Source organism: Phoca vitulina, unplaced genomic scaffold, assembly GCF_004348235.1.
Source record: "Phoca vitulina isolate PV1807 unplaced genomic scaffold, GSC_HSeal_1.0 scaffold40, whole genome shotgun sequence".
Lineage (NCBI taxonomy): Eukaryota > Metazoa > Chordata > Mammalia > Carnivora > Phocidae > Phoca > Phoca vitulina.
In genome coordinates, this window is record NW_022589743.1 from 9653346 (window position 1) to 9675000 (window position 21655).

A 21655-nucleotide genomic window follows, 5' to 3' on the forward strand; every position below is an offset into this window, starting at 1 on the left:
TCCTCTAGGCCATTGAGAGTCACATGTGGAAAGCTGAACTCACTATCTTTCCCCTTTTAGATCCACTCTTCCTCCTGCATCCCCCCTCCCTTTTCTTAATTATTGGTGGAACCATTCAGCACCTAGTCAACGAAGCAGAGCTAATAAAAGCTATCCTCAGGTTTCCTAACTCCTTAGGTCCCTCCATCTGATCACTAACCAAGTTTGGTCCATCTTGCTTCCTCCCTCTTTTTAATCTACCCAACCCTCTCCATCCCCATTGTCACATGCTGGAGTTGAAGTCACCAGCTCTCATGGGGACTTTTTCAAGGGCATTATACTTGGTTGTCCCCCTGTCACTGGTCCCCTTCAAACCACCCTCTGGATACTACCACAGTGATTTTCTAAAAATGCAAATCTTAGCCTTTCTCTAGTGCTTCCCTGTTGTAAACAGGTTGAAATCTATTGTCCTTCAATATGATATGCAAAGCCTTGATGGTCTGGCCCTGCTATCTCTCCAGGCTTCTTTCCCAAGGTCCTAGTGTGATGGATGAAATATCCTTTGGAATTGTCAGAGCCCTAAAGAATTCCATTAGGGCCCCTATGGACATCAACTGACCAGCAACACTATGACATGTCCTAACCTGAGCTCTTATGCCTGGAACGCCCTTCCCTTTCCTTCCTGCTGGTTGATTCCTCATTCACTGTTCAAAATCTTGCTCAGTCATCACCGTCTCTAACTCGTTCCCCCATACCCTCTTTTCCCATGACACCTCCTATCACCCCTCTATGCTACTTCTTGCCTTAAACATTTGAGAGCAGTGTTGAGAGGCTAAGCTCTCAGATCCGAATTGCCTGCGTTTGAATCCCAGAACTGCCCCCTTAGTAGTACCTCAATTCCTTACTATATAAGGTGGGGATAATAGTAGTCCTTACTTCACAAGGCTATTATGGGATTCAGAGAGCTGATGCACATAAAGACATTATTCTAAATAGTGCCTGACTCAGAAAGTGCTATAGAAGTAAAAGCCATTATCATTATTCCTAATTTTACATATCACACTATTTCATACATACATACGGTTGCTTAACTATCTTCCTCATTATCCTGTGAGCTTGCTGGGATACAGGTAGGGTAATCAACTTGTTTCAGTTTGCCTGGGATTTTCCCAGTTTTAGCACTGAAAGTCCTGTATCCCAGGAACCCACTCAGTCCCAGGCAAACCAAGACAGCCGGTCGCCCTATGAGGGTGTCTTACTCACCTCTGACGTCCCAGGGTCTGTCACAGGATACGTAGGCTACCGAGTAGATCACCCAAAGGGTTTATTGAACTATAGAATCAAAATTAATTGTCTTTTCACCTTCTTCCTTATAAACATCCTTTAAACGTCAAAAATCAGTCTTCTTCCTGCTGTGAAGTCACCACTGACTTTTCAAAACTTATCACTGAACAACTGAATATATTTTTTTTAAATGCACAGGACTTGAAAGGTTGCTTCCACCCTGTTATATATTATCAGTGTAATAGAATCAGCCACTCTTTAGCAATCAGAGACATACCTGTCATGGTAACAGCCGGTGGGGAATAGGAGAAGGGTCACGCTTTCTTTTCTGTCTAGTGACAGGCAGGTTGAAGTGTGAAGGTCCCTAGTTCACATCACAGCCTGAAGAGCAATCTTGTCCCAGTCAGAAATGTTCCCTTTGCTGAATGTATCTGTCTACCCAGCTGTCAAGAATGACTAGAGTTCCTGTTTCTAATATGCTTTGTCTTAGAACTGCTCCTCCTCCAGACTGGCTCAGATCTTTTTTCACAGTACAAATATGATGAGAAAGTCCCACAACCAAGCTCCTGTGAAACAGGGACTCTGGACATGCCAGAACTCATAACGAGGACAAGATCTTCTCCTTAGAATCAAGGTCTAGGAAGAAGCTGACAGGCAGCCAGACCAAGCACCCTCGGGCAGAATAATAGCAGAATTGCTAAGAGCATGGACTTTGGAGTCAGAATCAATCCTGCCTCCTCCATTTATTGGCTCTAGGATCTTAGACAAGCTACCTAACCTCTCTGGGCCTCAGTTTCCCTGTTTGCAAAATGATGATATAATAGTACCAACTTTCTTATAGGGCTATTATTACATTTTGTCTTAGCCTTGAAAGCAAAGCCAATTGTGAATGTTCTGTTGGGTATTGGGAGACATAATCTTAGGGCATCAAGAGTCAAGCCATCAGGGCGCCTGGGTGGCTCAGTTGGTTAAGTGACTGCCTTCGGCTCAGGTCATGATCCTGGAGTCCCTGGATCGAGTCCCGCATCGGGCTCCCTGCTCGGCAGGGAGTCTGCTTCTCCCTCTGACCCTCCCCCCTCTCATGTACTCGCTCTCTCTCATTCTCTCTCTCTCAAATAAATAAATAAAATCTTTAAAAAAAAAAAAAAAAGAGTCAAGCCATCAAGGTAGAAGGGAAATGAGTTGAGGAAGGAGGGAACACAAATATAGGTGGTTTGTAACTGAACTAGCCAAGGCTTCACAAGAAAACACATCTAGTGGTTTGTTTGTGTGTGATTGCTTCCAGGAAGCCCTCAAAACAATCCATAAGGGAAGAATGGAGAAGAAATTATCTGAGGGCTACTTCTGGTCTCCTGTCTCGCCTTGGTCCACTTTTCACATTTCCAGATAGTGTGACCCAGTCCCTCAGGTAGCCATGAGTAAAGCTGGAGGCTCCCTCCACAGGTCTGGTTGGGTCAGAGCTGCTGCAGCTACTGTCCCAGCAAGCATGGTGGGGGCCATGCCAGAACCCGCCCTTCACTTGACACAGCTGGTGTTTGGAGACAGGATAATGGTGGCAGCCAAGGCTCTCTACTAGAGCAAGCAGCCAGAACCCAGGGAACAGGTGGTTTTAAAGTAAATCTGGGGAGGCTCCACTCTCCAAAGATTATTGTTGCCATATTGCCTGGATTCTCCAGGCTGCTATCACTCTTTCCTTAAAGCTTGGCTCCAGGTGCATTAAAATTGTAGCTGGGATCAGGCTGTAATAAAGAGCAGAAGTTTTTAATTTTCATAAAGTGTAATTCATCAATTTATTTTATGGTTTGTACTCTGTGTGCCTCTTCTAAGAAATCATTGTCTTATTCAAGTTCACAAAGATTTTCCCCTGTGTTTTTTTCTAGAAGTTTTACAGTGTGAGCTTTTGCAGTTAGGCCTCTAATCTATTTCATTTCAAGTTAATTTTTTATATATGATATGAAGTAGGGGTTGAAGTTTTGTTTTTGCATACAGATATCTCATTGTTCCAGTGCTAGTTGTTGGAAAATTTCTTCTTCCCTATTGAATTACCTTGACACCTTTGTCAAAGATCAGTCGATCATAGGGCGCCTGGGTGGCTCAGTTGGTTAAGCGACTGCCTTCGGCTCAGGTCATGATCCTGGAGTCCCTGGATCGAGTCCCGCATCGGGCTCCCTGCTCAGTGGGGAGTCTGCTTCTCCCTCTGACCCTCCCCCCTCTCATGTGCTCTCTCTCTCATTCTCTCTCTCAAATAAATAAATAAAATCTTTTTTAAAAAAAAAAGATCAGTCGATCATATATGTGCATGCTATTTCTAGGCTCTCTATTTGGTTTCATTAAATCTCTATGTCTGTCTTTATGCCACAGTCTTTATCTGGAGAGCTATCCTTATACCAGTACCACAGATCTTGATTACCATGACTTTATATCAAGTCTTGAAATCACATAGTGTAAGCCTTCCAACTTTGTTCTTTTTCAAAGTTGTTTTGGCTATTTTAGATCCTATCCATTTTTATAAAAATTTCAGAATCAGCTTTTTAATTTTTTTTTAAGATTTTATTTATTTATTTGACAGAGAGAGACACAGCGAGAGAGGGAACACAAGCAGGGGGAGCAAGAGAGGGAGAAGCAGGCTTCCCGCTGAGCACGAAGTCCAATGTGGGGCTCCATCCCAGGACCCTGGGATCATGACCTGAGCCGAAGGCAGACACTTAACGACTGAGCCACCCAGATGCCCCTGATTTCTTAAAACAAACAACAACAAAAAAAAACCTGCTAGATTGGGACTGCATTGAATCTAGAGCTCAGTTTGGAAGAATTGACATCTTAACAATATTAATTCTTCTGATCTGATCCATGAAGAAAGTATACACCTCTGTTTATTTAGGTTTTCTTTAACTACTCATTAATGTCATGTTGTTTCAAGTATACAAGTTTTGCTCTCATTTTTTTTTTGCTGAGTAGATTTTTGTAGATTTATTAGACTGTTCTACAAAATGTTCATGTCATCTGCAAATGAAGATTGTCTTTCTTTCTTTGCAGTGTTTATGCCTTATTTTTCTTGCCTTGCTACTATAGCTAGAATGCCCAGTATAATAGAAGAGATAGGAATGGACATCCATGCCTTGTTTCTGATCCTAGGAGGAAGCACTTGGTCTTTAATTGTTAAGTACAATGTTGTCTATAGATTTTTGTAGATTCTCTTTATCAGGTTGAGGTAGTTCCCTTATATTCCTGAAAGCTTTTTTTTTTTTTTTAATGAATGGATGTTGAATAATGTCAAATGCTTCTTTTTCTGCACCTATTCATATGATTTTTTTCTTTTATTCTGTTAATGAAGTGAACTACATTGATGAGCGGTTGAATGTTATACTAACATCCCTGCTTTCCTAGAATGAACCCTACTTGATTGTGATGTATTATCCTTTATGTATATTGCTGGATTTTATTTGCTAACATTATGTTGAGCTTTTTTGCTTCTATGTTCATGAGACACATTGAGCAATCGCTTTCTTTTCTTGTAATGCCTGTTTTCTGGTTTTGGTATCAGGGCCATGCTAGCCTCAAAAATGAAACCAAATTTTTGGAAGAGTTTTATGTAGAATTGGTATTTTTTTTTTCTTAAATGTCTGGCAGGCTGTAACATTTAACATGGCCTTTATTAAATATTGTGGAAGAAAAGAAACTACTAGGATGGAAAAAAAAAAAGTATAAAACTAGAGACTAGGTTTCCCATACAGGGTCTCTTCCTATCTCCTAACTTCTGGTCCTGTAGCTATGTTGCAGAGACCAGCCCACCTTCAATCAACAGATCTATTTGCCCTTCTCTTTGGAGCTCAGGTCCCCTAAAGCCTCTCTGAAGGAAGAAAAGAAAAGATACATTTATTTCCTTAGAGAAACTCCAAGAGTTTTTTCTAATTAAAATAATGCCTAAAATTGATTAATAGTGGTATACCCATCCAACAGAATACTGTTCAGCATAACAAGTGAAGAACTACTGATAGACATAACAATGTGGATGAATCTCAAGATAATTAAGCTGAGTTAAAGAAGGCAGACTTAAAAAAAAAAAAAAGAGTGCATAGTGATTATTCCATTTGTATGACATTCTAGAAAAGGAAGCCTAGTCTGTAGTGTCAGAAAGCAGCAAGCAGTAGATGCCTGAGAACAGTAACCCTGAAATGAATATTTTTTGAACATCTGTTTCTTTCAGGCAGGCACTTTGCTAAATAAGTTGAGATAAGGAATACTGGTAATGATAAGGAAATTGAAGCTTAGGGACGGTAAATAATTTGCCCGATGTCATGCAGTTAATAGGTAGAAGAACCAAACCCAAAGTTAGATCAGCCTGATACCAAAGTCCCTACCTTTTTTTTTTAAGGTTTATTTATTTATTTGAGAGAGAGGGAACATAAGTGGGAAGGGCAGATGGAGAGGGAGAGAGAATCTCAAGCAGACTTCCTGCTGAGTGTGGAGCCTGATTCGGGGCTCCATCTCATGACCTTGAGATCGTGACCTGAGCCAAAATCAAGAGTTACTTGCCCAACCAAATGAGCCACCCAGGCACCCCAAAGTCCTTGTTTTTAATACTGTGCTTAAAACCACCATGAGTATCTTGAGGTTGAAGAATGGAATAAAATATAACTATAGATCTCAACTTGTTTCAGTAAAAGTGGCTAACAAGGAATGCCCTCTGAAGAGTGATATACCAGACTTAACACAACAAAAACAATTTCCCAGCCAGTTCTCCTCCTAGGATTCTGTATCTACTTTACCCATCAGGTATTTCACTCAACAGTTGAGTCTCTTTTTCTTCCCCAGTTAAATTTAATACAAAAACGCAGAGAGTACTGTTATTACTGTTTTCAAGACAGTTTTTTGGGTGCTCTAGGGATTACACAGTATGTTATTAAAGTTCCCAACAGGAATCATATGGCACATGAAAACAGTAACTGAGGAAAGGTTAATACATTTTGTACTTCCTTTGTTAAATTTATTACTCAGTATTTTAATCTTTTTAATGTCATACTATATTAAATAGAATTGTTCTCTTAATTTCATGTTCATTGTCTTAAATCAGAAAGGAGAATAAAAGAGTTATAAACAAAAGATAGACTTATATTGTCTTATATTTACATTACCTTTTATGTTTACCTCCATAGTTTACTTACCAATGCTCTTTCTTTCCTTGTGTGGATTTGAGTCACTGTCTAGTACCCTTTCATTTCAGCCTGAAGGATTTCCTTTAATATTTCTCTTTTTTAAAAAGTTTTATTTATTTATTTTTAGAGGTGGGGAGGGCAGAGGAAGAGGGAGAAAGAGAATCTAAAGCAGACTCTCCACTGAGCAGGGAGCCCAACATGGGGCTCAATCTCACAATCCTGAGATCATGACCTGAGCTGAAATCAAGAATTGGATGCTTAGGGGTGCCTGGGTGGCTCAGTTGGTTAAGCCACTGCCTTCGGCTCAGGTCATGATCCTGGAGTCCCCGGATCGAGTCCCGCATCGGGCTCCCTGCTCAGCGAGGAGTCTGCTTCTCCCTCTGACCCTCCCCCCTCTCATGCTCTCTCTCTCTATCTCATTCTCTCTCTCAAATAAATAAATAAAATCTTTAAAAAAAAAAAAAAAAGAATTGGACGCTTAACTGACTGAGCCCCACCCAGTTGTCCCTCCCTTTAATATTTCTTATAGGAAAAGTCTGCTGTCAAATTCTGTTAGTATTTGTTTATCCATGAATGTCTTAATATCACCTTCATTTTTGAAGGGTTGTTTTGCTATATAGAGAAATTCTTATTTGACAGTCTTTCTTTTGGCATTTGGAATATGTCATCCCACTTCCCTCTGGCCTCTATGGTTTTCTGGCAAAAAAATCAGCTGTAAATCTTTCTGAGGATTCCTTGTAGGTAATGGGTTATGTCTTGTTTTCAAGATTTTTCCCTTTGTTTTTAGCTTTTGGTGGTTTAATTATGATGTATATGGGTGTGAATCTCTTTGAATGCATCCTGTTTGGTGTTTGTTGAGCTTCTTGGATGTGTAAGTTAATGCTTCTCATCAATTTGGGGAAGTTTACGACCATTATTTCTTCAAATATTCCCTCTCCCCTTACTCCTTCTCCTTCTTTTTTTTTTTTTTTAATTTTTTTACTGTTATGTTAATCCCCATACGTTACATCATTAGTTTTAGATATAGTGTTCCATGATTCATTGTTTGTGCATAACACCCAGTGCTCCATGCAGAACGTGCCCTCCTCAATACCCATCACCAGGCTAACCCATCCTCCCACCCCCTTCCCCTCTAGAACCCTCAGTTTGTTTTTCAGAGTCCATCGTCTCTCATGGTTCTTCTCCCCCTCCGATTTCCCCCCCTTCATTCTTCCCCTCCTGCTACATTCTTCTTCTTCTTTTTTTCTTTCTTAACATATATTGCATTATTTGTTTCAGAGGTACAGATCTGAGATTCAACAGTCTTGCACAATTCACAGCACTTACCAGAGCACATACCCTCCCCAGTGTCCATCACCCAGTCACCCCATCCCTCCCGCCCCACCCCCCATTCCAGCAACCCTCAGTTTGTTTCCTGAGATTAAGAATTCCTCATATCAGTGAGGTCATATGATACATGTCTTTCTCTGTTTGACTTATTTCGCTCAGCATAATATCCTCCAGTTCTATCCACGTCGTTGCAAATGGCAAGATCTCATTCCTTTTGATGGCTGCATAATGTTCCATTGTATATATATACCACCTCTTCTTTATCCATTCATCTGTTGATGGACATCTTGGCTCTTTCCATAGTTTGGCTATTGTGGACATTGCTGCTATAAACATCGGGGTGCACATACCCTTTCAGGTCCCTACTTTTGTATCTTTGGGGTAAATACCCAGGAGTGCAATTGCTGGATCATATGGTAGCTCTATTTTCAACTTTTTGAGGAACCTCCATACTGTTTTCCAGAGTGGCTGCACCAGCTTGCATTCCCACCAACAGTGTAGGAGGGTTCCCCTTTCTCCGCATCCCCGCCAACATCTGTCATTTCCTGACTTGTTAATTTTAGCCATTCTGACTGGTGTGAGGTGGTATCTCATTGAGGTTCTGATTTGGATTTCCCTGATGCCGAGCGATATTGAACACTTTTTCATGTGTCTGTTGGCCGTTTGGATGTCTTCTTTGGAAAAATGTCTGTTCATGCCTTCTGCCCATTTCTTGATTGGATTCTTTGTTCTTTTGGTGTTGAGTTTGATGAGTTCTTTATAGATTTTGGATACTAGCCCTTTATCTGATATGTCATTTGCAAATATCTTCTCCCATTCTGTCAGTTGTCTTTTGGTTTTGTTGACTGTTTCCTTTGCTTTGCAAAAGCTTTTTATCTTGATGAAGTCCCAATAGTTCATTTTTGCCCTTGCTTCCCTTGCCTTTGGAGATGTTTCTAGGAAGAAGTTGCTGCGACTGAGGTCGAAGAGGTTGCTGCCTGTGTTCTCCTTTAGGATTTTGATGGACTCCTGTCTCACATTGAGGTCTTTCAACCATTTGGAGCCTATTTTTGTGTGTGGTGTAAGGAAATGGTCCAGTTTCATTCTTCTGCATGTGGCTGTCCAATTTTCCCAACACCATTTGTTGAAGAGACTGTCTTTTTTCCATTGGACATTCTTTCCTGCTTTGTCAAAGATGAGTTGACCATAGAGTTGAGGGTCCATTTCTGGGCTCTCTATTCTGTTCCATTGATCTATGTGTCTGTTTTTGTGCCAGTACCATACTGTCTTGATGATGACAGCTTTGTAGTAGAGCTGGAAGTCTGGAATTGTGATGCCACCAGCTTTGCTTTTCTTTTTCAACATTCCTCTGGCTATTCGGGGTCTTTTCTGGTTCCATACAAATTTTAGGATTATTTGTTCCATTTCTTTGAAAAAAGTGGATGGTATTTTGATGGGGATTGCATTGAATGTGTAGATTACTCCTTCTCCTTCTTAGGCTCCTATTATGTGTATGCTGGTACACTTGGTAGTGTGTAATGAAACTGTTCATTTTTCTTCTTTTTTTTTTCTCTTTTTGCTCCTAAAACCGGATAATCTCAATTGACCTATCTTCAACTTTGCTGATTCTTCCTTCTTCCTATCCAAATCTGATGTTAAGCCCCTCTAGTGAATTTTTCATTTCGGTTATGTTTCAACTTCGTAATATCTATTTGGTGCTGGATTTGTTTTATAAAATCTACCTCTTTATTGGTATACTCTTACTTGGTGAGATGGCATTCTCACAATTCTTTTTTTTTTTTAATGTTTTTTATTTATTTATTTATTCATGAGAGTCAGAGAGAGAGAGAGAGGCAGAGGCAGAGGCAGAGGGAGAAGCAGGCTCCCCGCTGAGCAGGGAGCCTGATGCGGGACTCGATCCCAGGACCCTGGGATCATGACCTGAGCCGAAGGCAGATGCTCAACCATCTGAGCCACCCAGGCGCCCCCTCACAATTCTTTATTTCTTTAAATATGGCATCCTTTTCTTCAGGTCAGTGTTTACTGACTGCTTTATTTCCCGTGAATCGGACATATTTTTCTTTATTTGTTTTGTGCATGTCTCATATTTTTCTTGTTAAAATCTAGGCATCTTAAATAATATAATGTGGCAACTCTAGAAATCAGATTATCCCACCTCCTTAGGGTTTATTGTTTAGTGATTTTTCAGAATTAAATCTGTGAAGTCTGCATTCTTTGTCACTTCTTTGTCACTTCAGTGGCCACTGAAGTCTCTGCTTGGTTAGCTTAGTGATCAGCTAATGATTGAACAAAAATTTCCTTAAATGCCAGAAGCCAATAAGTCTTCCAGTCTTTACAGAAGGGCTCTGTGCATATGTTGGGGCACACTTTCCATACTCACCAGCAGTTGATAGCCCTGCCTTACCCTTCACTTCCTGCTTGCACACAGCCTCAACATCAGACAGAGATAAGAGCTTAGGACTTTTTCAGGTATTTTATGAGAATGTTCCCAGCCCTGGGCATACATGTGGTCTGCTAGATCCCTGGCAATGTGTCAGAGCTTTTCAAAGTCTTCTATGGACATCTCATTCCCCAACATTTCCTTTTAAGGTTTTCAGTTAGTCTAATGTTTGCCCCAACTTTTACCTACCACCTCAGGCAGCTGTGATGATTAAACAATTGCTGATGTTTGTTTTTGACAAAATGCCTTAGAGGAAAAGGTTATTTGCACTTTGTGAACTCTGAGGCAGGTCAAATAAAGAAAAATCTTGTGAGTGGGGTCTTCCAGGGAACCACCAGTCAGGTCAAATAATGATGATTCTCTCAAAATGGGGTTTTGAAGGAGCTCTGTCACCATTCTGCACCATCCAGTGGCTGCCAAGCTCCTGTTTTTTGTCATGAATATACACTGATGGTCTTCAAGGCTACCACAGAGCTGGGGAAGATAGGAACTGAGCAGATTAAAAATGCCACAAAGCTCACTGTTCTTACCAAATCAGCCACTTTTCTCAAATAAACACTTCTTGGATTGTTGCAAACCTTTGGTTAATTTCCAGAGTTCTGAGAAAGTTAATTTTGACAATTCCTGCTAGTGTTCTTATTGCTTTTATGGAGGAGAGGATTTGGGGAGGTCATTACTTTGCCATTCCCATTGTCATACTACTCTTTTATTTTTAATCTTTCTGTGAAATGTTTATTTAGGTGCACCACTTGTAATCTCAGTTAGAGGGGCACCTAGGTGGCTCAGTCAGTTAAGTGTCTGACTCTTGATTTCAGCTCAAGTCTTGATCTCAGGGTTGTGAGTTCAAGCCCTGTGTTGGGTTCCATGCTTGGCATGGAGCCTACTTTAAAAAAAAAAAAATCTCAGTTGGAAAGTTTTATCTTTTTTAGGAAATTAAACCATTTGGGTATATTGTGCTCACATATATATTCAATCTTATCCTTACAACTTCATTTTACATTTCTATTTATTATGGTCTCTTTATTTTTTTATTTTTCTTTAGGGTTATCCTTATTCCTATCTTTCCACTAATAGTTTGAAGTTCAACTTTCTGTTTTACTATAAGTTACTGTAAACATCCATATAAAAACATCTAAACTTATATTTTCTATCAAAATAAAACTAAATAGTATAATAAGTACATAAAGTCATATCTTAAAACAATGTTTAAAACAAACAAGAAAACTATTTGAATCATTACCAATGTACTTTGGTGTCTCTGGTTTGAGAAGAAGATTGAGGTAATTTTACCAATTGCTGCTATTTATTGAGTGGCTGTTAGCATTAAACAGGATACATGCTTTCATTTGTTAATTCATTTAATCTTCACAACTCTGTAAGAACTCCTGTTATATATGATGAAATGAACTCTGAGAATTTAAATAAAGTTCCTAGAGTCACATAGATTATAGTTAACAATATGATGATCCAGGCTTGGGTCTGCCAAATTCCAGAGCCAAAACTACATTGCTTCTCAAAGGCTTGCACCTTTCTAAAAGGGTAAAAATTTAAGAGTACAGTCAGTTGGGAGGGATGTGCATGTTTATGAGAACAAATGATACAGAGTGTCTTTCTCAATATCTTTCATCAGACAAAATTTTAAATATGGGGGGGGGAAGAAAATATAATGATAGATGAAATCTAGAAGAATAGAAACATGCTGAAAGATGGCCAGGAAGGAAGGGACAGCTGGGGCAGTATGAGAAGGAAGTCAAAGAGACAGAGAAAGTCAACCTATTTTGACTGAAGGGAACAGATGGGAGATGAGCAAAGACAAAAGGGGCCATGTGGGTAGGTGTCATCAGTTAGAGGGCAAGTAACTGGAATTTGATCAATCGACAAGAATTTATTTACTGGACTCCTGGGTACTGTGTGAGATACAAAAGAATGTAGAGTTATTTTGGGAATGATAATGATGTAGACAAGACAGATGGCTTGAACTGGGGCATTAATGCTGAAGGAAGAGGCTAGAGACAGAAGGCAGAAAGAAAGAGGTTAAGGCAATCTCCATGTGAGCCAGCTTGCATATCAATCTGGAATTTTTGTGGGAACAGCAAGATATAGAGGAAATGCTGTAATTGCTATTGAATCAAAGTTAAAGGATCTGTAGATGGAACGAGAAAGATACCAAATCACCTACCCCCTCTATTTCTGCTTTTGTGTAAATTAAAAGATTATTAAAGATGAAAACACACCCATATGTACATACACACTACAGATAGTGCTTTAAATCATCCTCCCAAATGCACATATGACCATTTAGCTAAGACTGAGTGGGACCTGATACAGTTGACTAAAACTGAATAGGTCTGAGGACCTTGGAAGGTACTAAGAAGTAATTTGTGTTGGAGGAGATTGCAGGCAAGATTTAAAAGGTTCCTAAAGACATTCAACAATGTAACGAGGATAGCTTTCCATATGTTAAAGTGAAAGTAAGTCAAGTTAGTTGGCGCAGCAGATATGGAACCCAGTTCAGAAACATGAGGAGGAAATGAGGTTTCTGAGTAGTTCTTTAGTATATTATTTGTCATAGACTCTCATATGAGCATTCGTTTATTCTAAAGTATTTATTGAACATCTTCTGTAACAAAAATGATAGCTGCCATGAGTTTTACTGTATTCTAAGCTCTCTACATGCATTATCTCATCAAATCCTCATAACTGTAATGTGATGTTAGTATTATCCCTATTTTACAAATGAGAAAAATAAGATTCAGATATGTTAAGTAACTCACCCAAGGTCACATAGTCAGTTGCTGGAAGAGAAGCAATTCATAGCCTAATCTGTATTATATTTCTTGTACTTCGAGGCAGGCGTATTTTAAGTATAAAAATTAATACTTGGCAGGCCTTGTTCTTGAGAAGCATACAGACTAGCAAGGAGACAGAAAGCCAAACAGCTGTAAAACAATAAAATATTTTCTGTAAGAGGCATATACTAGGTGAGTGAGTAAAGAAATACAAATTTGCCTGCGGCTATCAGAGAGCACTTGAGCATAGACTTTAAGGATCATCAGTCATTTCCTAGGTGATGAAGGCACAGATGGAATTCCAGTACAGGCAAAAGTAGTGCAAACAAGCACCCAGAGGTAGGAAAGAGTTTGAACTATTTAGGAAACCCTAAGGAAATCAGAAAGACTGAAACATAAAACGTAGAGGAACAGTAAGAGATGAGGTTGGAGAGGCACGCACCTGTATGTGAGGCTAAAGAACTTACAATTTATCCTGTAGAAGTTGGGGAAGCTTTGAAGTCAATCCTGTGAAGAGTTGGGTTAATAAAAGAGGTTCTACATGATATTGTATAATGGGGTCCATAAGACTATGAAAAGTCAAGGACTGGAGATGACCTGTGAGGGCCACAGCTAAATAGAAATGGCAGCATTACAAATGGAAGACTCCATTGGAGATTTGAGGGGAGGTGGTGGGAAGGCAACAGCGTGCTCCAGAGAGACCTGGTCCCTGTTTACCGGAGGCTCCCCCGAGGTGGATACACTTGGCACATAACTGCCTCGGCCAGTTATTTCATTTATGCATTTGCTCATCCAATGCACAGATGCATGCCAGGCAGCCATAGCCTCGGTAGCATCAATATTTCAGTAGCAATACCGAACTTAATGGTGGATGGCCTTTGAAATGGCATGGCTGATCTCCTGGAAACTGACTCCAAGTATGACATTGGTGAGGACCTGTTTAGAGATTTGTGGACAGCAGTCAAGTACAGCATGGAGAATGCCAGTAGTGAGTGCCCTGGAGGACACTGTCTGCGGTATCTGGGGTGAGCAGGGAGGGACCTATGGGTACAAATCCCCCAAACTTTTGGGCACTGAGGTAGCTCACCAAATCTCAGACAAGAGGCATAGTCGAACACCTCAAGAGAATGGGTATCTGCAGGGAACAACCACACCCAACAGAGGGCAGCATCTAAAACGAGGTAGGTAGAAAGATCCCAATTACATATACCCAAGGGGAACTGAACAGAACCCCTGGGTTATAGATTTGAGATACTTCCTCCCAGTGGGATAGAGACTGAAAGACTTGAGTAGAGGCTCATGTCATATATACGTTTGTATGTAAATGTGTATGTTTAGATAGTAAATGGATGTTGTCCTTTCGTTCTTGCCCCCACTTAGTTATGTGGCCATAAACAAGCTGCTTCCCTCCCTGGGTTTCAGCTTTCTCATCGATAACATGAAAAAGGTGGACCTCTTCAAGATCCCTTCCAGCTACAGTATTTTATTAGGATTCCAGATGGTTACTGGTGATGATAAAATTCTTTGTCAACTTATAATTATCTTGTGTATATGATACAACATCAGATTTTCCTCCTCTTAGGAACTGCCGTGTGAAAATGACCCAACAAATGCAGAATCTACATCTTTCTCAGTCGAAGAAACATAGTGCTCCATCGTCTCCCAATGCTGCCAAACGCCTGTACAGAAACCTCTCTGAGAAACTGAAGGGGAGCCACTCTTCATTTGACGAGGCCTATTTTCGAGCAAGAACAGACCGGCTGAGCCTCAGAAAGACCTCAGTGGTAATAACACTCTTTTTATTCTTGTCTCTGCTTGATTGGTGCAGTTGTGTTTGGGTTTGAAGAGATTCTAAGATGCTCCACATTTACTTCAGAACCTGCATTTGCAGTTTTATAAATGCTGAGAGTCTGGGAAGATAGGACCTGCACATGTCTGTGCTGTGAGCTGAAACTTGAGTGAATGTGAGAGTTTCCCTTTCTTTTTCTTAATTTCTTGCCTTTCTTTTCTCTTAGTTTTTCTTTCTCTAATGTATCAAAGAAACAACAACAAAATGGCAGTTTGACAAATAGCATGAATTAAATAGGCTTTTTGAGAGCTCCAGTGTTCATTCAGATACTGAATGAACAATGAACATTTCATTTACTTATTTATAATGTATGGCCCATATGCTTTTCCAGAGGCATTCGAAACAGAATCTAGGCAAAAAAATGTGTATGTGTTATATAATGGGAAATAAAGTGATAGAGATAGAGGGAGAGAGTGAGCAAGAAAAGAAGGGAGGAAGGAAGGAGTGAAAAAACTAGAAAATAATGGGGATAGAAAGAGAAATAGATATATGAAAATCCTAAGCAAATATAGTACCTAAAACTTACCATGACATTTCTCTCTGAGCTCCTAGTCAGTCAAAGCAGAAAGGGAAGTCCAGTTGGTTATAGCATCCCAATAGCTGAAAACTGAAAGTCTACCAGAAGCATGAGTGTTTTCCTGTTGCTGAGTCCTCTGGCCTTTATAAGATGCCACAGTGAATTGTGTGATAGAGAAGGAAGGTCAATATTGGTGATGTTACGGACATTGTCATAGAGTAGTTTCTGATACCGACCCTCGGTAAGAGCTGAGGGCATAATATTACCATGCTCGGCAAGGGCATTTCTGCAAAGGGGTAATGGCACCACTTGTTTGAGCTTAACACAGAAATGAGCCCAAGCCTTTCCAGAGAGAAGCATGCTAGGGTTTGCCAACAAAAGCATGGAGGAGGAAATGACTCAAGAGTGAGAGCAAATATGGCACATGAGAAATTAGGCATACTAAGAATCACAGACAAATACACAACTGTGGACAGGGCAGCATGCTAACTTTGTTCTCTCTGTTTTCTCATTTGTTGTCTCATTTCCAGCTCATCTTCTGGGAGGGTTCGGTTGCTGAGTTACGGCCTCAGCAGCAGAGGCTCTTCCGTTTGGCAGACTGTAGACAAAACACTTCTCCATTCAGCAGACTCTCCTGTAGCAAAGAGAGCTGCATACCAAAAATAGTTCTACCCCTTGGGACCCCATTGTCAAAACATGTATTTGCATAATAGCGCTGTATTTCCCTCAAATTTCAATCATGTGTCATGTGCTCAGTTAGGCCGACCTGCAGCCCTCGATGGAGATAATTGATTTTTGGTGATACTAAAAATAAACCCTGCCAACCTAAATATTTGGTCACTGAAGACCTTGCACGGTTTAATCAGGTGAGCCCTGTGCTATGTCAGGACCAATGGTATTTCAACATTTTTAAAGAGCAAACAATTCCTGGAGAAGATACCGGATAGATGTGTAAATAGTGTATTTGTTACCCTTCTCCCATGAGCTGCAGAAATAACATATTTGAGAGAATTCCAGAGCTTTTCTCCTTTGTTTACTATTAATCTCTGATAGAACTTTTCAATGTAACTGTATTGTCCTTAGCTGTTATTTTTCTATAGGTGATTTTTATCCTATGATTATTCAGCTTTTGGCCCTCTCAGCACAGTTGGCTACCCAGCCACTGAAACCCTCACTGGACACCACCTCTTGAGGCCTTCCCTTGAGGGCTCAGAACTGCCAGGTGTTCAGTGGTTGGGGCTCTGGGCTGAGAAGGTGCAGAGGTTAGTACAGAGGAGTGTAGGAGCTGGGGAGCCGGCCTGTCGGCAGTGAGAGCTATTCGAGAGTTGCAGAAAGGAAGGGGTATGTAACATTATCGATGTTAGTGGTATTATTCTGTGTCAGTATGGAGCACAGGCTGGAGGACACTAGGACCAGCAACAGGCAGGTCCCTGCCGTCGTCCAGGCAAGGGATGACAGTGGTCTGGGTCTGAGTGATAGTAGGGACGTGGGGATGAGAGGGGAGGGGATGAGTCGGAGGGAAAGCGTGCTCTCAGTTGCAAGCCAGTCATCATTTCAGCGACCTGTGCTGCATTATCTATGCCAGATTTTCCTGAACTGTGCTCTATAGAACACTATTTCCAGGGGCAGTTAAAACAAATGCAATAAAAAAAAAAAAAAAAAGCAAAAACATGTTCTCTGAACAAATATTTAAAACAGGTCATATTTCCCATCTGTTGGAGAGTCATAACTGCCTAACTGCATGTTAGAATTATTAAAGACTCTGAGAGGTCTTACAGTAAAATAATGCAATAACCCAGCTTAATCCAGTGTGCACCAAATTTATATGACTGCATGCTATGTTCTTCATAGAACACCTCGTAATGACCTATCAGACAGTATTGCACAAAAGACTGGTTTGAGGAAAGCTGATGTTTGCTCTTCTCTGTAGACTAGCCATGCTGTACTGTATGGTCTAAGTGCATCTAAATATACAGATCCATTCAGTGCCCATTAGAAAGATGGAGGGAAGGTCCAGCTGTGTTTAACAACTGCAGTTATAAGTGGGGAGCAGTCACTGACGTCAGAACAGCTAAGCCACAAGGCAAGCTGTGCTCACCTGCTTGTGTTCTTGCCCTCCAGAACTTCCAGGGCAATGAAGCCATGTTCGAAGCAGTCGAACAACAGGACATAGATGCCGTGCAGATCCTCCTGTATCAGTACACACTGGAAGAACTAGATCTCAACACACCTAACAGTGAGGGGCTGACGCCTCTAGATATCGCCATCATGACCAACAATGTGCCCATCGCCAGGATTCTTCTGAGGACAGGGGCCCGAGAAAGTCCACACTGTAAGTAAACCTGGGAAGAAAACCATGTACTGTTAAGACTAGACCCAGCTTCATGCCACCGAAATAGCCATTGCTGACATTTAGAGCAGAACAGTTGACGAAGACAGGCTCTGAGTGCCTTTACGTGTTTTCATGGACTTTCACGCAAATAGTGACAGTGTTTAACCAGTCTAGGCATCAAGTTACATTCTAAACAGAATACACTGAGTGGAATTGAACAGGAACCTGGAAAGAACTTCCTCCTAAGAATTTAACCTAAGTTTTAAAATATGTGAAACACACCAAGTGAGGCTATAGAATAGGAACGTAGAAAAAGTTGAAGTATGTGTGTATTAGTGTCTTGTGTCCATAGGCAATTTGGTGGCTTCATTCAATCACTCATTCATTCAACAAACACTGAGGACAGGGCACTGTTCTAGGTACCAGGAATGCCATGGTGAGCAAGATAAAATCCCTGTTATCATAGAATTTAGACACTAGTGGAGGAGACTTCCAATAAGCAAGTAAATAGATTAATTAAATTATAAACTCAAATAATGATGAATGCTATGAAGAAAATAAAGTGAGTGGCTAGAGATTGATGGAGTGGGGACTATTCTAAATAGGTTGGGCAAGAAAAGCTTCTCTGATGTAATAATGTTTGAGCCTGGTCCTACGTGATATCAGGGAATGAGCCATGAGGAGATACGGGGTCAAACCCTAGGCAGAGTGAACGGCAATAGAAAGGTGTGGAGGCAGGCAGGAACGAGATTGCATGTTTGATGGCCACAGCACATCAGCCAGGAGGAGAGTGATCACTGAGGAAGATCATTCTGGCTCTCACACCCATGACAGGATGCTCACTTTGATCGTAAATGGGATGGAGAGACAGCAGAGCCACTGAAACCGATGGATGACATATTCTGCTTTACATTTTAAAAGATCGCTACTGTGCTCCGTGGCGAATAGACAGTGGTGGGGCCACTGTGGAACTGGGAAGGCCAGTTAGGAGGCCAGGAGACAGACGCAGTGGCTTGGACTGGCATGGTAGTGACACTGATGGTGAGCAGGGGTGGAATTCTGGATGTATTTTGGAACAGCTTCATTGAGAGATAATTCACGTGCATGTAATTCATCCATTTCATGTGTACAGTTCAGTGGTTTTTGGTATACGCACCATGTGCAACCATGACCACAGTCATTTTTAGACCATTTTCATTACTCATACCCTCTCACTCCCCAACCACCCCCCCACTCTTCCCAGCAGGCAGACACTAATCTACTTCCTCTTCCTATAGATTGCCCATTCAGGACATTTCATGTAAGTGGAATCATATAATGTGTGGTCTGTTGGGACTGGCTTCTTTCTGGATGTATTCTGAAGTAGAGCTGATAGTACTTTGCCAAAGGGAGCTGCTCTGGGGCCGATGGCAGAGCCAGCCCAGGAGCGGACAGGACAAAGTCGTGGAGCCCTCAGCTAATGCCAGGCACTATTCTGAGCACTTTACATGCATTCACTCCTTGAAGCCTCACGGCAACATTCTGAGGTAGGCACTCGCATTCCCCTTGGTACAAACTCTCTGACCCAATGACCACAATGGCTCTGAGCCACAGTTTTTATGTTTCCTAAAAGAAAAAAGTAAACTCATCAAACTGTTACTTTCACTAATACTGATTCATTTACTTCCAAGTGGTGAGACCCAGAAGGCTGAAAGAGAAGCAAGCAAATATATAATTAGAGGCCACATCTCTGCTCCTAAATTTCATAAACCCCCACCACCCAAAGACTAGGTACAGAGGCAGATCCTTGTATCAGGAAACTCTTTATTTTAAAAATGCTGAGCTCACCACATTCATGTCAGAGTGAGGATTTGGGTTCAGTAGGGTTGGGGCTTTGCAGTAAGAGCTCCATCGTCAAAGTGCCGCTTCTTTCTAATGGAATGGGAGGCTCGGAGGGGTGGGCAAATAGAGATGGAAGAAACTGAAAAGTCTTTGCTACCTTCCAACTTACATTGCAATAATGTCTGCCCCAAAGATCCAGCGAGAGAGTGGTGGGGAGAGAATCAGAGGGTCTGAACACAGAGAATGCAGACTGAGCCCCATTCTATAGGAACAAGGAAACCATTCATCCAGATGTTGCCTGCACTGGGCTGGATGAAACATTAGTCCCACTTACCTGAGACGCTACAAAGAACTCTGCATTTTCCATGAAACCAGTGAGACTCCCAATCTCCCCAAGTCCCTTTGTGCATAATTAAATCTCCGTAAAAGAACCTGCGTCCTAAATAATCTAGTTAAACCGAAAGCAAATTCATTCAAAAGGTCCCTGGTTTTTCTCATTCCCTCTGGCATGAAAACCACAATCATCATGACAAAGTTGTAAAGGAAGATGAGAGATAAACCCAGGTTTTAGCCTCCAGGAAATATGACACCTAAGTCACCTTGGCCACCCAAGAAGTCAAGGAGATCATACCCTGTATAGACTCCCACATGTGTAAAGGTGGCAAAGGAATAGTGATTGAGTAGCTGTGAAGCATTATCTCTGATTTTTACAGTAGCACAGATTCTGAGAGGTTAAGTGACTAACCAAAGGTCACACATGTGGCAAGTGAATAGGGATGTCAAGGACTCAAACCCAGGTCTGTGGGACACCCATGCCTGGGATCCTTCTATGCAAACTTACTGCCTTTCCAAATAATCAGTACGGAGGGCTGTGGCCACTGGGCCCTTGCATCTTTCCCTTTGTGCCATTTGCTAAAATCCTCTGGTGTGTGTCTTTGTTCTCTTCTATACACTAAGGTGCCATGCCTGTTAGAGAGAGGCACGATAGAAAAGCACAATCTGTTTTTGGGGATTTTTAATTCACTTTATATATCAAGTACAAAAGGAAGAGAATTGCTTCTGTGCGTGAGTGTGAGCCAGCCCAGGAGAAAAACCATGGTCCACCAGTCAGAACCAGATAAGCAAACACCTGCTGCAAATCGTTCCCCAAAAGTTGCAGAGGCAGGATATAAGAGAAGAAAAATAACAGTGAGGCCTTAAGTCCAAAGAGCGTTTGACACATTGTGAAGATCCTTTTGCTTGCATCACCTCATTTGGTCCTCACAACTGGCCTGTAAAATGGGAGTCCCTTACCTCATTAGAAGAAACCGGAATAAGGAAAGTCAGATAATTCACCCAACACTACAAAGCCAGGAAGTGGTAGAACTATGACTTGAACCCAGATCCTCTGTAATGCTTTGGTATTTGTGTAAAAGCATTAGCACGCTCACTGTCACACCTCATTCTTCCCTTCCCTGACTCTCCGTTGCTTCCTCTTCTCATGCCAGTCAAGTTTTTCAAAGCAACGAGCAGTGTTTCTAATAGGGTGAATTTTCTGTCTTCCTTTCCCCTGGGTGTTCCCTTCTGAAAACGAGCCCGATACTCTTTTCACGCTGCCAACCAAGAATCCCAGCACAACTCAGAAGCAAGTCCTCTGTGATCCACCACGGTTCATTGCAGGAATCACAAAGACACAAATGAGTTTAGGGACTTAACTCTAAACCATTGGTCAGGCATGTCTTCCAGTCTTTAGCCCCTGAATCACAATGCTATATCAAGGTGTTCCTTACAAACATGGCTTGAAACTCAACCAGGTACTCTTTCCTTACTCATAGGGAAAGTTCTAGAAGTGGCCACCGGAACTTGCATACTGCCCCAAGGTTAAATATATGCAGAACCCCACCTGCTTATTAGATCCATCTACTGTGTTTATTCAGCGACTTTTTTCTGTTCTTCCCACCTTTAGGCAAGCAGCAAAATAATACTCATTCCTTCTAGAAGATAGTATCAGCCATTATGAAAGTAGAATCCCAAGTACTTCCACTCGGACTGGTGTGCTGAGCTCAGGAAACTGGCAGAGACTCTGAAAGGACTGGAGCTGGGACAGCTAATGTAGGGACACCCAGGGGCTCTGCATTTGATGGTTCCAGCCAGTCAGTATCCCAGTTGCCGTGACTCCT

General features: G+C 41.4%; 1 protein-coding gene across 2 annotated transcripts in view; it reads left to right on the plus strand.

The window, feature by feature from the left end:
* The window catches only part of ANKFN1 (ankyrin repeat and fibronectin type III domain containing 1), a 313445-nt gene that overhangs the window by 152644 nt on the left and 139146 nt on the right, over positions 1 to 21655 (plus strand). For both annotated transcript variants that reach the window (XM_032429156.1, XM_032429157.1), the window contains 2 exons: positions 14560 to 14761; positions 17465 to 17675. In XM_032429156.1, the coding sequence (XP_032285047.1) occupies positions 14560 to 14761; positions 17465 to 17675 (413 nt within the window). The remainder of the gene's footprint in view (positions 1 to 14559; positions 14762 to 17464; positions 17676 to 21655) is intronic.